Source organism: Aphis gossypii, unplaced genomic scaffold (assembly GCF_020184175.1).
Source record: "Aphis gossypii isolate Hap1 unplaced genomic scaffold, ASM2018417v2 Contig00452, whole genome shotgun sequence".
Lineage (NCBI taxonomy): Eukaryota > Metazoa > Arthropoda > Insecta > Hemiptera > Aphididae > Aphis > Aphis gossypii.
The window spans coordinates 1-16,596 of NW_026083111.1; the positions used below are offsets into that span (position 1 = coordinate 1).

General features: G+C 33.2%; 3 protein-coding genes and 2 pseudogenes across 3 annotated transcripts; 4 read left to right on the forward strand and 1 right to left on the reverse strand.

The window, feature by feature from the left end:
• The first annotated feature begins 3 nt into the window (after positions 1–3).
• On the forward strand, positions 4–2,129 carry LOC126554220 (uncharacterized; annotated as a pseudogene).
• A 413-nt stretch (positions 2,130–2,542) lies between these two features.
• Positions 2,543–4,258, forward strand: LOC126554223 (uncharacterized). The gene has a single exon (XM_050209316.1). The coding sequence runs from the start codon at positions 2,543–2,545 to the stop codon at positions 4,256–4,258; it is 1,716 nt and encodes a 571-aa protein (XP_050065273.1).
• A 4,659-nt stretch (positions 4,259–8,917) lies between these two features.
• Positions 8,918–9,758, forward strand: LOC126554224 (uncharacterized; annotated as a pseudogene).
• Positions 9,759–10,572: 814 nt separating this feature from the next.
• LOC126554225 (uncharacterized) lies at positions 10,573–11,319 on the forward strand. The gene is made up of 2 exons (XM_050209317.1): positions 10,573–11,178; positions 11,236–11,319. Exons 1-2 carry the CDS (start codon positions 10,573–10,575, stop codon positions 11,317–11,319), a joined length of 690 nt encoding a protein of 229 aa, XP_050065274.1.
• A 799-nt stretch (positions 11,320–12,118) lies between these two features.
• Positions 12,119–12,670, reverse strand: LOC126554226 (uncharacterized). Its single transcript, XM_050209319.1, has one exon. It carries the CDS (start codon positions 12,668–12,670, stop codon positions 12,119–12,121), a length of 552 nt encoding a protein of 183 aa, XP_050065276.1.
• Between the last annotated feature and the right edge of the window lie 3,926 nt (positions 12,671–16,596).

Genomic DNA, 16,596 nt, shown 5'->3' on the forward strand with positions numbered 1-16,596 from the left:
AAACATAGAAAGCAAAAATATCGATAAGAATAGGAAAGCAATAAAACATTTAAAAGTTGGCTTAAACCTGAAAGGGATAATCTGTTTAAGGCCAAATGTATCCTGTGTAACTTGAGCTTTGTCTCTGAACTTAGTTGTATAAAAAAAACATTGTAACAGTTCTAATCGTATAAAGTCACTAAAATCTAAGTCGTCTCAATCTATTAACATTATGACTAAGTTTCAATCGATGGTGAAACCTAATCCTTAAAATAATGCAGTCAAAACTGCAGAAATTAAATTATCTGCTCTCTTAGCTGAGCATAACGTAGCATTTTCTATAATCAACCATTTAGAGCCCTTATTAAAAGAAATTTTCCCTGACTCTAAAATTTATCAAAAAATGAAATTGAAACGAACTAAAGCTACAAACATCATTACAAATGTAATTGCTTCGGTTGAAAAAGAAATGTTAAGTCTAAAATTGAAAACTGAATAAATAAACTTGTAAATTTTCAATTATGATTGATGAGTTAACCGATGTTGCTTGCATATCTACCATGTGTGTTGTAGTAAGGTTTTTTGATACAGAGTCAAGATATCACTTTAGATATCATTGACAGAGTCAATTGTTTCAAGATTTTGGGATTTAGTACAGGTCTTTGATGTAAAAGAACCAGAGACAGTTGATAAAGGAGAAACTTCGGAAAATTTGTTTAATAAATGTATACAATCATTTGAAAATTTTAAAGTTGATGTAAAAAATATTGTTGGATTTGGTTCTGATGGCTGTTCGACAATGATGGAGTCTAATAATTCAGTTTCAAGCTAGTTGAAAACCACATTCCCCGGAATTTTTATTATGAAATGTATTTGCCATTCTCTACATCTGTTCTACAGCGAAGCATGTAAGTCCTTGCCCCGTAGAATTGAAGATTTTTGCTCACATTTTTTGAAAATGTGTTTAATTCTTTCAGCAACAGTAGCAAGCGACAGAGCCAATTTATAGAGTTTCAAAATTTCTTTAATATTTCAGTTCATAAATTGTTGCATCCATCCCAGACTAGGTGGTTATCACTATTTGCTGTTGTCCAGCGTATTTTTGGAACAGTGGATTTGCATTCAGATTTTAATGAAAAGTGGTTTTCAGAAAATCTTGTTGCAGCAGAAAATATATATATAGGGTGATTTTTTTATCAAACAACACTCATTATTTCCAAAACTATTCATTTTTTTGAAAATATTTTTTTACATAGTTTCAAATTGTTAAAAAAACAACTTTTTTATAAAAAAATTATATTTTTAAATATTTTTTATCCTTATAATTTTTTAAGTTTTCTACTTTTTTGAATGACAACATAGATTTTTAACCTCATATTCCAAAGCAGAATATTTTTTTGAGTATTTTGATACATAAAAATCGAATTTAGGGTTAGTAGTTTATGAGTTATACTTATTCAAAGTTTAGACAAGCGGAGTAGTGGACTAACATTTTGCGGGGTAACCCCATACCACTCCACTCCGCGCAGCTAAACTTTAAATACGTATAACTCATAAACTACTCACCCTAAATTTGATTTTTATGTATCGAATTACTCAGAAAATTATTCTGCTTTGGAATATGAAATTAAAAATCTGTTATTATTCAAAAAAGTAAAAAATTAAAAAATTATAAAGATAAAAAATATTTAAAAATATAATTTTTTTATAAAAACGTTGTTTTTTTAACAATTAGAAACTATGTAAAAAAATATTTTCAAAAAAATGAATACTTCTGGAAATAATGAGTGTTGTTTGATAACAAAATCACCCTGTATACACAGTTGAATGACCCATTTACAAAAATGTACTTTTGTACTTGGAATGGGTTTTGCCAAAATTTAGTACATTAAACCAGTTTTTTCAAACTGAATAAGTGGTATTGAATAATTTAAATGAAAAAATGGAATTAGTTTACAAGAAATTACTACTCTGTTTACATGAAAAGGGACTATGTTCTTCAAACTCCAATAGTTACATTGAATCCTGCCGATCAAAGTAAATTTATCAGTCCTTCAAAAGTTTATTTAGTAGTTAAGGTCCTTACTCATACAAAAACACCAGAAATAGTACAAAGACTAGATTTACTAAAAGATTTTATTTCTAGATGAATTGATTTTCTGAAAGTTAGCTGTATGCAAATAAAAACACGTTATGATTTTTCTAATCCAATTTTATGGTTATTAAATTTGTTAACACCAAAGGTAATTCTTTCTTCAAAAACTAGGATTGAATATCCATCTATTTAACCCGTCAGAAGTCGAGTATGAGCGCGGCGCTCATTCCGTTATTAGTTTAGCTACCACTGGTTTCAATTTTAATTTTAAATTGTTGAAAACTACGTATACCTTATCTTATCTTATCTAGGCATTTTTCTATAAATAAAATAACCCAGTCCATAGTCTTGTGTTGACATGACAATAGATTAAACTTGTCAGTTCTGATAAAGTGAGCGGCGCGCTCATACGCGACTGTTGGTGTATGCATTTTTCTCGTATAGTTTTTTTTATAATTTCGCGTTATAATGTCTGATAATATACAAAATGTGTGTAATTGGTTAGATGAAACTGAAGAAGATAATTTATTATATGATTCTGATGACACTGACGCTGATCCGGATTTTGTATGTACAAATACGCACAATGAAATTGGTTCTGAGTCGGATACAGATATTGATGTACACATAAATCCGTCTTCATCCAGAATAAATAATGCCTCAGTTGCATCAAGATCGCGATCTAGAAGTCCACTCATACGAAACAATTTCAGTTACTATTTAGGTAAGGATAAAGTGACAAAATGGTATAAAGAAAGTTGTACTCCAAGTAATAGTCGTACACTTCGACGTAATATAGTGTTACATTTACCCGGTGTAAAAAGAGTGGCAAGAGACGCAAAATCTATTATTGATTGTTGGAAGCTATTTTTTCCGGATATGGTCATTGATGAAATAGTAAAATGTACTAATATTTATTTGACTAAGATTCGTACAAATTTTCAACGGGAAAGAGATTGCCTAAATACGACTAGAGAGGAAATAAAAGCGTTGTTTGGGCTTCTGTACTTGGCAGGTGTTTTACGAAGCAACCATTTGAATTTGAAAGATCTTTGGTCAGACGATCCTTTATCTCCCGAATATTTTCGTGCTGTCATGTCCCTAAAACGGTTTTATCTGTTGCTTCGTGCACTCAGGTTCGATGATATAAATACAAGAACTGAAAGAAAAATGTATGACAAACTAGCCGCCATCCGAATGATATTCGATGGATTTGTACAACGTTGTCAGGCTGTATATACTGTTGGGGAAAACTGCACTATCGATGAAATGCTCGAAGGATTTAGAGGTAGGTGTAGTTTTCGTCAGTATATTTCGAACAAGCCAAATAAGTATGGCATAAAAATTCAAGCATTGGTGGATTCACGTACTTTTTTTACTTCTAACATGGAGGTATATGTAGGAACACAGCCTGACGGCCCATTCAAATTTGAAAATAAGCCATCAAGTATTGTAAAAAGGATGATAACTCCAATTTCTAAAACTGGTCGAAATATCACGATGGATAACTGGTACACTTCCATACCATTGGTAAATGAGTTGCTTGAAAATCATAATTTGACAACTGTTGGAACTCTACGCAAAAATAAAAAAGAAATCCCACCTTGCTTTTTAGATACTAAACGTAGGGAAAAAAATTCAACTTTATTTGGATATAGTAAAAATCTAATGATTACGTCGTACGTGCCTCGTAAAAACAAAAATGTCGTATTGGTATCTAGTATGCATGATCGAGGCGTTATAGATACAGATTCTGGTGACCAAAATAAACCCGAGATTATTACCTTTTACAACTCTACAAAAGGCGGAGTAGATGTTGTTGACGAATTGAAGGGAGAATATTCTGTTTCTAGAGTAAGCTGTAGATGGCCATTGACAATATTTTTCTCTCTAATGAATATTGCGGGAATCAATAGCCAAATAATTTATGGGGAAAATACTGGCAATGTTATAACTCGTCGAAATTATCTTAGAAGTTTGGGTCAAGAACTTACTAAAGAATTTATGATCAACCGACTTGATATGCCAACATTGAGTATTCAACTTCGAAATACAATTATGAAGATAACAGGAATAAAGAAACAGCCAACACAGCCTGAACAGCATGGAGCAGTGAAAGAACGATTGAAATGTGCATATTGTCCAAAAAATAAAAATCGAAAAACAATGGTGAGTATTACATGAAATATAATAATAAGCTTTATAGATAATGAATTCAAAAAAATATTTTATGTTAGGTATGCTGTGAGCTATGCAATAACCGTATTTGTAAAGAGCATACAAGTACTATTTGCAAATCATGTCAAACGGGATCAGAAGAAAAATCCGATTCAGAATAAAAATAACTGATATGTATATACATTATATTTTTATTTTTCATCTCCAAGTATTATTATTTTTTAAAACTGTAACTATAATTAATTATTATGTATGTATTTTAATTTTTCAACTCAAAGTATGATTTATTATTTTTCAATAAGTATTATGTATGTATTGTAACTACCATTTATTAATTATAAATAAACAAAGTGATCCTAATTAATTATTCATAATAAAATCCTCATTTACAGTTCGATTTACAACATTAATTAGTAAAAATTGGGAAAGTGAGCGCCGCGCTCATACGCGCCTAACTGTGTTACAAATATACACTCGCCTACTGACGGGTTGCCTTACACAACTATTGCCTAGAATGGTGAATCAAGATGAAATTCAACTCATTGATGATGAATTGCGAACATTACCATTAGTGGCTTTACCGGAAAACATTAAACTAGAAAATCAGCCTAATAAATTTTGGTGATTAATACTTGACTTGGAATCAGGTCAATTCAAAGAATTTGCTACATTTGCTTTGAATACATTTTGTCTACCTCACTCAATTGCTAGCTGTGAACGAGTTTTCAGTAATATTAACTGTATTAAAACAAAATCTAGAAATAGATTGATTGTTAAAACGTATTTATAAATATTTTATAACTTATAGTTATTATAAATAATACATTTGTATAAATAATATGTGATATGATTTTTTTTTTGTCCATCAGAAATATTTTCAATTTTTCGAGATCTAAGTTAAATTCGTGTGTACGGTTTTGAACGTGAAAAACGAACTTTTTGATAAGTCAGTATGATCGTTATAATCTCATAATCTGGCAACACTGTCAGCGAGTCGGATCAGTGTCCATATGCAGTTACATGGCGTTGCATCCGTATGATTTTAAACCAGCGGCCGTTAGAATCCGACCCGGTTCGTGTCGTGCGTCCGTCGTCGTGACCATACCACGTGGCTTCGTGTTTGTTCGAATAGCCAATTGGCCGGCGGCGTTTACCGTATAATGGTCGTACGTGTATCGCACCGAAGTGTTGTGCCTTGAGGTGTCATTACCGGTGACTGGCACCGTAATTTCGCGATTTATATTAAGTGCCCGTGACCCATATTGATACCGGTGTCACCTTGCCTGCTGTCGTCAGTACGTACAATTTGTTTCGACGTAGTGTCGCGTCGTACAGCGTCCCCGCCTGTTCGTCATTCTTGATCGACCAGTTCGTCGAAGCCGCAGCGTATCAAGATTGTGTTATCATCCAGCCGCATTACGGTCGTATACCTTGCGTGTTTATCTTATACATTGTATATATTGTCATCTATTTAGGTATCCCGTGACCTACTTATTGTATAGTGAATCCTTTTTTATCACAGCATATTAACTTATATGCAAATAAAGGTAAAGGTCACACTTCATATTTGTCTAAAACTATTTGTGCGAAAGGTGGCTGCACAATAAAACCAGGCGACGAGAGTAGGTACGTATGTGTGTGCGCAGGCGGCCAGTTACACGAAAACCCGACGCGCTAGTTGTCTTCGTCGAAACTTCCTTCCTCGTAACTCTGAAGGAATGGAGGAGAATTGAGAGTGGACTGTATACAATAGGGTTAAGTATTTGAATTCATGTATAATAATAAGGTAATTATCAATAACGTTTTATAGTAAATGAAGATGTACAGAACAATTTTATTTATATGTTCTGCAATGGTAATGAACTTATCAACTAGGTTAGTAATAAAAAATAATAATGCGCGACCACAATCCGATCGGCAGATCAATAAATCAATTTAAATAATGATTTAGTAACAAATAAAATATACGTTTCGCGTGTGTAAGACCTGATATCAGCGTTGACTAGCGGTGATAACACGGTGACGGTGTGGTTGCCCCGGAACGACAAAACAGCAAATGGAGATAGTTCTGATGCGACAATACTTCGACCATCACTTAACGTGATATCGGCTGACGGTTTAGCGACCTCGTGAATTTCGGTATTGATGAATCGTGGATAATTGATCTGAATTCGACACTGGGCGACATAGGCTCGAACGCGAACTCCGGCCGCGAAATATTGCGGGCCGTCGCGTATGCACGGTATATGCCAACAAACAGCGTGAACACGTGGATATCACGGCGGAACGCCCTGCCTAATAACGGACGGGCGTTAAAACAAATGAGTTTGTGGTTTTGGCACAGATGGCAACAAGATATGATTCGTGTGTGTGCTGACGACACAACATAAAAACGATCACAACAAACGGTTCGAACGCACGGAAACCAAGATGGTGTTGTTGACGGCGACGGCGCACCGGTTCGCGACATGAAATAGTTCCGGTAACGCATGTAAAGGCCACGAACGGCAAGACAACGAACAAGATAAAATAAACGGCGGCATGAACTGGCGACCGGTGGCTAGGCGCGACAGAATCGTTCCCCTCCTTGATGTCGGCCGCGGTTAACCAGGATGCCAACTTCTACATCGCGGGACATGACAGTCACGTCGCGCGAAATTAAAATAAGCGATTCGGTATCCAACACTATTAGTAATGAATTTATTACACTTATTGCTAAGAAAACACGTTTAGTGATTGTTAACGAAATTAAAAAAGCTGGTTATTATTCAATTAGTGTTGATTCCACTCCGGGCATTTCGCACATAGATCAATTAACAATTATTATACGATATGTTACATGTAATGGACCAGTTGAGCGTTTTTTAACTTTTATTTACATTGAAAATCATACAGGTGAATATTTAGCATCAATTTTACTTGAATTTATGGTTGACAATGAAATTGATATTAATTTATGCCGTGGTCAAAGTTATGATAATGCAAGTAATATGAGCGGACCTTATTCAGGAATGCAAGCCATTATAAAAACTAAAAATCCATTTGCAGAATTTATACCATGTACAGCGTATTCACTGAACCTTGTTAGTCAGTCGGCAGTAGATTGTTGCGTAGAATGTAGAAACTGTTTCTTTTTTCGGGTTTGTTCAGGAACTTAATAATTTTTTTTCCGTATCGACAAGTAGATGGTAAATTTAAAAAAAATCATTAGATAGTAAATTCCCAGTTCCTAAGTCAATAGCCAAAACTAGATGCAAATGCAGAAGCCATTAAATCTTTGTCAATAGGTTACAAAGGTATTTATACAGCTCTGGAATATATAAAAAATGATGAATTTCAAAAACAAACTACACGACAACAGTCACGTAATTTGATAGGAATAATGAGTAAATTAGAAACTGGTATTATTTGTGAATTATGGAATGATATACTAGGACCATTTTACATTTGTAGTAAAAGTTTACAAAGTATTAACATTGATTTGTGTACAGCAATTAATTTAATGAAAAGTTTGAAAAGTATTCTTGACCAGATCAGAGAAAAATATGATAACTATGAATTTAAAGGTATGGAAATAACTGTGAATAAACAATGTAAATCATCTGAAAATCGTAAACGTAAAAAAAGGTGTGATAATGAAACTGCATATGTGTTTACAGTTAAAGAATTATTTAAAGTTCAAACCTTTAATGTTATTATTGATAAATTAAATAGCGCTTTGCAGTATAGAATTGATGCATATAAAGAAGTTGAAAACATTTTTAGGCTGCTATCAAACTTTTCGATTGAAATGAAATCTGAGCATATTGAAGAAGGAATGAAAAACTTATGTAAAAAATACCCTATAGATTTTCCACACAGTTTTAAAGATGAGTTCAAACAATTTATTACGTTTACATCATTATCTTTGCCCACATATAATACTTCTAATAACTCTATTGATAAATTTATATAAAATGATCTTAAGCTTAAACGTTTCGGAATACTTTCCAAATGTAGAAAAAACTTTACGGTTATATCTTACACTCATGTGCACCAATTGTAGTGGAGAAAGATCGTTTTTAAGATTAAAGTTAATAAAAAATGCATTAAGATCTAATTTAACACAAGAACATCTAAACGATTTGGCCATTTTGTCTATAGAAAGTAAAATTGTGAAAACTATAAGCTACGAGACAATTATTGAAGATTTTTCATTTCAAAAAGCAGATAAGATGCCAGTAATATTAAATAAACAAAATTATAATAATGATGATATTTAGTATATACATAGTGATTAATAATTAAATAATGTAATAAGTAGATATAAATAGACAGTTCAAACACCGCCACCGCCACCACCACCCACCACTCGAGCATGGTACCGCCACCCGAACCGCCACCCGCCACTCGACAATGGTACCGCCACCGCCACATTACCACCACCATCCGCCCAGTCATAGATGTCGCAACCGCAACCAGTCCCACCATTCTTTCCTGTATATATGTATACGTACTAAGTATAATCCCCCACCACTAACCCCCACTGCCAGTGAACACCTAACTTACAGAACTCAATCATCTTCCACCATTCATAATAATAATATTAATGACGATAAATAGTTAAGCGCTAATATTCAGTCATAGTTTTGTTTTAACAGTGTCAAGTTGTAAATCTCGGGTTTAACTTTAACAGTATTAATATGGCAGGGCCAATAAGTGAAATGAACTGTTTGTATAAATATGTTGCACCTACATCGCCGTCCGAACTCATCGATTGTAGTAATTTCACAATTGACTTTGAAAATCGCAAGTTTGTAAACATCGGATTCGATCATCCAAAAGATAAATTTAATATTGTGCTGCGAATAATTACACCGGCACGGTATGTAAATATTTCTCCAGACTTCTTGAAGCGTATTTATTCATTGATGGGTAATACTTTATCCCACATTCTCGATCCTGCTGTGAAATATAAAAAAATCACTTTTTTGGAATGTGAATCGGTTCTGATCACAAGTATGGTGTATAAGGGAGAGCATGTATTAGTCATAGAGACTAAAGAAACAAGCGGATGTAGAATTTTATTGAATAGAAGAGATCTTATGACACTTCAGTATTAGAGTGGATCATTTTTGAAACCGTATCAAGAAAAATAAATAACGTAAGACCTAATATTTTAAATCAAATTGAGCAAATATCCGAATATTTTAAAACTGATTTTAATATTGATAAATCCGCTACACTTGATGAAGTTATTTCAATAATCAAAGGAATTCATATTGAATTAATCGCGAAACATATACCGAAGAACAAACAGAGTTTTTTAATCCAGATAATATTATTCGCAACTGAACAGCTTGCAATCAATTAGATGACAAAATCAAGGAATTCGTTAAAAGTAAGAATATATTTTTAAATTATTAATAAAAATATTTAACATATGCATTAAATTAGACAGTTGATGCACCGGCAGAATTTATTTCATCAACCAAGAGAAAAGAGATGCACGATGTTGAGGAATTAAAGGTGAAACATATTATACACATTTTTATTACGATTACTGATTTTTATTTATTTTAGTTTTATACTGAAACCTTTGATGTGGAAATGCTACAACCTTCACCACCAAGATACTCAAGTATGTCTCCGTTGATGAAATATAATGAAGACGATCCTTCACAATCACGAGTAACTATAAATGAAACCAATAAAATATTCAAGTACTAAATTGTATTTTATTCTAAGGGTGTTGACGAGGAAAGGGGATTCAGAGAATATTTAGTTACAAATTCGATGAATCCATTAGATGCAGCATGGGCTCCGATTCGGAAAACTATACCAAGGACGACACACGTATGTCGTATATATATAATTTGTATAAGAAAAAAAAAATTATTAATTTTATAGGCTGTCGATGAAAATGATGGTCCTTCGTATTTTAACAGACCATAATCCCCGCCATCTCTTTCCGACTTCATAAACGGCAAGTCAGCAGAACAATCTACTCACTCCAATACAAAAGTCTTTTTATAATTATTAATAAAATCTTGTTAATGATAATAATAATAATAAATATTTCTTATATCATAATATTTGTTATTCAATACGTTATCAATACCCAAACTATGTTTCCTTCCATAACCCTGTTTTATATCATATGAGTTTTTACTCCCACCCTGACTTAAGAGTAGGGATTCATCCCCCGCTCTAAACAAGCGCTCGATAGCACTGCATAAAAAGGATGACATGACCATATGACAAGTCAGTCGTAACCCGCTCTTCAAGTTAACAAGTAACATTAAATAATAATTTCTGCGTTTAACCTTCAGTGTTTCATAATGGCTAATAATCTGATCGATTGTAACACATTCTTTATTGATAGCAATGTTTATTTACATATCGGCTTAGATCTGGAACTTTTGTTTAATTGTGTTGTTTGTATTACAAGTAACTCTCAGTGCGTGAAAATGAGTGTTGAATTGATTCAATCCATAAATACACTTCTTAACAATGTAAACTTTAGACTTCCATCGCACTTACTATTAAAGGAGTTTAAATTGATGTCAATAGAGGAATTCAACGGTGTCAACATTCTGTCAATCAAATGCTTGCAGCAAGACCAGAATGTGCAGTTGACTAAGGAGAATGTTAAAAAGATTTTACAATTGAGCGATGCCATGGAAGAAGTTATTCAGATGAAAAATATGTATGTTCGGTCCGCTTCATTGCTTCAGGCCTGTAAGATTTCAATGTTTCTGGGGAAGGAAGTGCCGTTACCCAAAGTTACAAAAATAAGCGATGTTGAGGATTATCTGGAGCACATTGACGTCAAGAAATTGAAAGAACGTATTTCAGTCCAAGGTACTTACTTAATAGCAGATTTAAAGATTAAAGCACTCAAACAATTGGCAAAGGGCTGGTTATCTTCTTCACCCGAAACTGAGGTAATACTAATATATTTTACATAATGTTGTATACTTAAACAACATTTTTTTTTTTAGGCTGAAGTCAACAGACCGAGGACAAGAGCATTTGTAGCGCGTGAAAGGGCAAAGGCAAGCCGTAGATTAAGTTATCTGAAATAATTAATTATGTAATATTTTATTGTAATACAATCAGAAAAAAAATGTTTATAATTATATTTTAATATGGTGAAAAATTAAATAAAAACAACATCATATTTTTTTTTTATTTATTTTTACAAACTATTTACAATTTCCTTACATCACCATTAAATGGGTTATAAGTTATAATTTGATCGTGTAAAATGAAACAATAAGCTGGAATGGCTTTGTCTGTTTCGAATTCAATTCGTAAATCTACAATCGATGATTTTACGTTGTCATTCTGTTGTGATAAATCCACGGCTACGATTGGTACAAATTGTTGAAAAATATTTTTAGGAAGTAAAGGGTCACTATACTCTCTCTCGTAGTACGATTTCTGGAATTCAGCATATGCCTTGTAAAATATGGCAGTAACGTTGTGAAATCTGCACAAAAATCTTTATATGGATATACTTCAGAGTTTAAATGTACTTTTAGGTTTTTCAAATAGCAGTGATCGAATCGTCCTGATGGATTAAATAAATTATTTTTTCGATCGGTTTGAAGTCCAATTAATGCAAATCTAGGTTTTTCCAACAAACTGCTTGATTTTACCGTCCATGAATGAGAAGTGTCCTGAGGGAGAACTGGATACTCGCACAAGTCCCAATTTCTGAACGCACACACAACTGGTTTACGAGAGTCTAATACTTTTAACAGTTTAATTTTTTCTTTATCACTAACTCTGATGATGGGCATCTTCCAAATAATTTTATTTAATTCAATGGCTACTTTTTTAAGTTTTTCATAAGGAGTTGTCGTCAAAACGTACAACGCATCAAATTCTGTAAATGAGACAGATGTTTAAAATTATTTGTTGATTACAGTTGAGTAGCATTTTTTTATAATCTTCACAAAATCCAAACAAGTGTTTGAGTGGGATACAACCAGCGAATTTGTTATTTAACATGAAATGTTTATTTTCCCTGGCATCCATATCTACGTTCCAAGCAGCATTTTGTAAATTGTTCAATTCACTCGGAGTGTGCGAGCAAAAACCTTTAAGACTCGAAGATATTCCAGGAGATTTTAATTTTTGTATTTCCACTCCGTTAATTTCATATCGGATTTCAGAAAATAAAAACGCTAATCCATTATTTGTAAAGTTGAATTCACCCTTCTCTGCTGAAATATCTGCAGGTATATTTAATTTACCTTCAATGTAAAGATAGCTCTCGCAAGGCAAAGTGTAAGCGTCCATATTTTGAATAGATATTCTAATTTCATCGTTATTGGATAAAGCTGTAGTGGAATACGGAAGGAAAGAGTGGTACTGCATTTGAGTTATTTTGCAATCTTCTTCATATCCGCCAGCTACGTCCAAATACATTTCATCTATGATTATAGAACTTTTAAAGAGCGTAGAAATGATATATATATATATGATATATAGCACTATATTTACTTTACTTATATATGTAGAATTAAGCCGGTAGAAAACTAAATGTTTTGAAACTTCAATGATTTTATGTCCAGCCGGTGAAGAAGGGAAAAACTCGTGTATCGTCTGGCTCGGTATACCATTACTGAATTAACCAGAAATTAGATTTCAATATATTTTTATACAGTTAACTTTCATTATGTTAACTATCCGTTCAGATTCAAGTTTTGTGTTTGCAGAGTGAACTTTATTTTCAAAACCTAATATTTTTGATATACTATGTTTAATCGTGAAATCAATATCATGACTACACGTCATTGAACATTTTAATGTGCTGCCATCAGCCTTGAGTTGATACAAAGTAACATGATTTGATAAGAGTTTTTGAATCGTTGACTCCAAATTAATTATTGCATATGATCCTGTTGGTATAGTTACATTTATACAATTTTCGAGCGAATTGCAAAATCCTATCGTATTACAATCCAGCTCTACGTTTGGTATAGAATTATTTGTTTGCAGGTTTAAAAGACACAGCTGCGATGTATTTTTTACTTCTAACGGTGGAAAAATATCACATGACATTTCGCTTAGATTACCATTTAATGTTATCGTGTACATGCTAAAAATTTCAAACACAAATGCCCGCAATTATATGTGTTATAACGTTGATGCCTAGTGTAATTATACTGTATGTTACATCCACTGAGATACGACTGTAGTTCTAGTGGAGGCGGTAGATTACCAAAACTGTCGTAGTATGTAACTTGTTTTCCAATTTTTTTATGCGCTACCCAATGAGTTCCTGTACTTTTTTCAATGTCCAAATTGATAACCGCTGATTCTTTATGCTTTGGTCGTGGAGGTAACCTATCTCTAGAAAACACTCCAATGAAATAAGGTATTTTCATTATGCGCGCATGTTTTATAATTTCGTAATCATACAGCGCTCTTTTGGGTAACGTAGAAATTAGTTTTTTTGCCGTTTTGGAGTTATTTTTAAAGATTTACGGGTGCCCTTTCTTTTATACGAACCACCTCCATGTGGAGCGAGATATAGTCCTTTTCCTTTCTCTATTTTATACGAACCGCCTTTATTAGGTGCGAGGTATAATCCTCTGTCCAAATGTGAAGGTTCATTTCTATTAAATTCACTAACGGTTTTTACAACGTTAGCAATGCCACCCGTTAGCGCTCCGAGTGCCGATAAGCCAGCAAAAATTGGTATCAACGGTAACATACCACCAGTTTTCGGTATAGGTATGACACGAGGTACTCGAGTTTTCTTGCCGTTTTTACGAAATATTTTTTTAGCTGCCGCAACACATTTTTTTGTTAATTTCATAAGGTTTTTTTCATTAATATTTTTTTTTGAGTACATTGTTAGCCGCCTTTATAGCAGCTTTGAATCCACATCCTGCACCAATTTTACGTTTTGCCTTCATGCCCGTTGTGACTAACCACGCTGCAGCCTTTTCTTTTAAATTTGAATATTTTGACTTGAATCTATTCCAAGCCCTATTTTCTAATATATAATCTGCTTTTTGACGATCTGTCAAAGATTTGCTGTGATCATAAGCGATATCGTGTTCTTTACACGCTGAATCTAAAGGATTGATACCTTTATCACCGCGATCCAACCGTTTTCTCAATTTTGTCCCCGGACCGCAGTACTGATAACCTAAAATGATAAATAAAAACTATAAACTTGTAAAGTGATATGGTTAGGTTATTTGTGTGGTAGAATTTATAATTACCTGGTAAATGAAGTTCAAACGGTAATTTGTTTATAAGAGTGTTAGTTATACCTCCGCCTTTATTCTTGTTGTTTCTTCGAACGGGTGACATCGTGTAATGGTAAGATTATAAAGATTGCACAGCTATTTATACATAATCATTATATTATAATGAAGCTTATCGATCAACAAATAAAACTCACGGTGGAAAATTTCGACCCACCTACGACTCGTGAATCAAGACATGGAGCGCTTTACCAAATACCTGTCGTGCTTTAGTTGTTGGTCCTTCTGGATGTGGTAAAACAAATTTAATTTATGCCTTATTGACTAATATCAATGGTATACGATTTCATAACGTTTATATATACTCGAAAACACTCGAACAACCTAAATATAAAATGCATTGTGACATTTTAAAAGATGTGGACGGAGTACAGTTATTCAGTTGATGAGGTTATCCCTCCAGAAAAAGCATTACCAGATTCTGTTTTTATATTTGACGATATTTTATGTGAAAATCAGAATATTGTACGTTTTTACTATACGCGCTGTAGACATAACAACATTGATGTGTTCTATCTGGCACAATCATTCGCACGCATACCAAAACAACTTATTCGAGACAATAGTAACATGATAATTCTATTCAAGCAAGACGAGACTAATTTAAAACACGTTTACATGGAGCACTGCTCTGGTGATATGAATTATCCTGAGTTTAAAGAGTTTTGTACTTTGTGCTGGAGTAAGGGGAGATTCAATTTCGTCGTGATAAGTCATAGTCCACAGCAGTTAGAGTTTCTATTCGGAATAAATCAAACAAAAGCTTTAGATTGGTTTTTCATTAAAGTTTATGGTCCTGATTATTCTCCTAAAAGTCCCCGGTGATAACACATGTGCTTAACTTTTAAGGGTGGTTTTTAGGGGTGAAAATTGCTCAAAAATCAGTTTTTCACTAATACCTCCTAAAATATCAACTGGACAACTAAAACACCTATATACTATATAAAGCTGAGTAAATTATCTATAAAAAAAATCCCAAGTCATTAAGCCTACAATCAAAACGTTTCAAGAAAACAAATTAACTAAAAATTAGTATGTATAAGAATTTTTTTCCAATAGATATTTATGAAAATCGTCTTGTACAGTCTAAGCTACCACACTTTTACATTTAATAATTTATTAAATTAATAATTAAATATTAAATTAAATTTTTTTAAATTTAAATTAAAAATTAAACATTAAATTAATAATTCATTGATATTAATACTACATTATTTTTACTCTATTCCACACAACCTACGGAGGTTGAGTACTAGGCGCGTTTTTTTTACGTGGTATCCCTAGTAGGCATATTCCACAACTAAAAAACTCTATCACGAATAAAAATAAAAAATTTATCAATACATTTTGAGTTAGATTTCTTCTTCTTCCTCTATCTCATATCCGTCGCTATAATAGACATTTTCTGATGATTCAATTTCTTCAGTTGTCTGCTCCATGACAACGTGGGGATTAATAGAAATATTATTGGAATTATCATTTTCCTCGACCGTACTTTCAAATGGGGGTGAATTGTAGCATGATTGCCCGTGACAGTTAGCGCAAACTGCTGAGCAGTCCAATGCTAGTTTTCGACAGCCACATAGTGCTCCACAACCTTTCACGCACTTGCAAAAAATCATATTAAGAAGGCAGTCTGGTGCAGGGAGCTGCAACATTCTCCTAGGCATTAAGACACCTTCCCTTAAAATCCAACCTCAATCTGTGGGATTCAATTCATTACCCAACCATTTCTGAACCTGGTAGTAAACACGTAACAGGTGCATCTCGGCAGCATCAGCAGTCGGTGGAAATAGGTTTAATTTTACTGGCTTATTTTTACTCACAGATTTAATAAAACTCGAGTATCTATACTCGTTAAGAGAGGTTTCGTCGATGGGTGCTCCATAAATACCAAGCATAAATTTGATACCATTTTCAATCAACTTTTCCCTCAAAACATTTTGTGAATTAAATATCTGAGTTGCAAGTCGTAGGTCTTCTCGTTTTGTCATTAGTTTTAAAGCTGATGATTTGCCTTTGTGGTAAAGAGCAGATGTCGTGTCACAGCCCGAGAAAGCATGGAGGAATAAA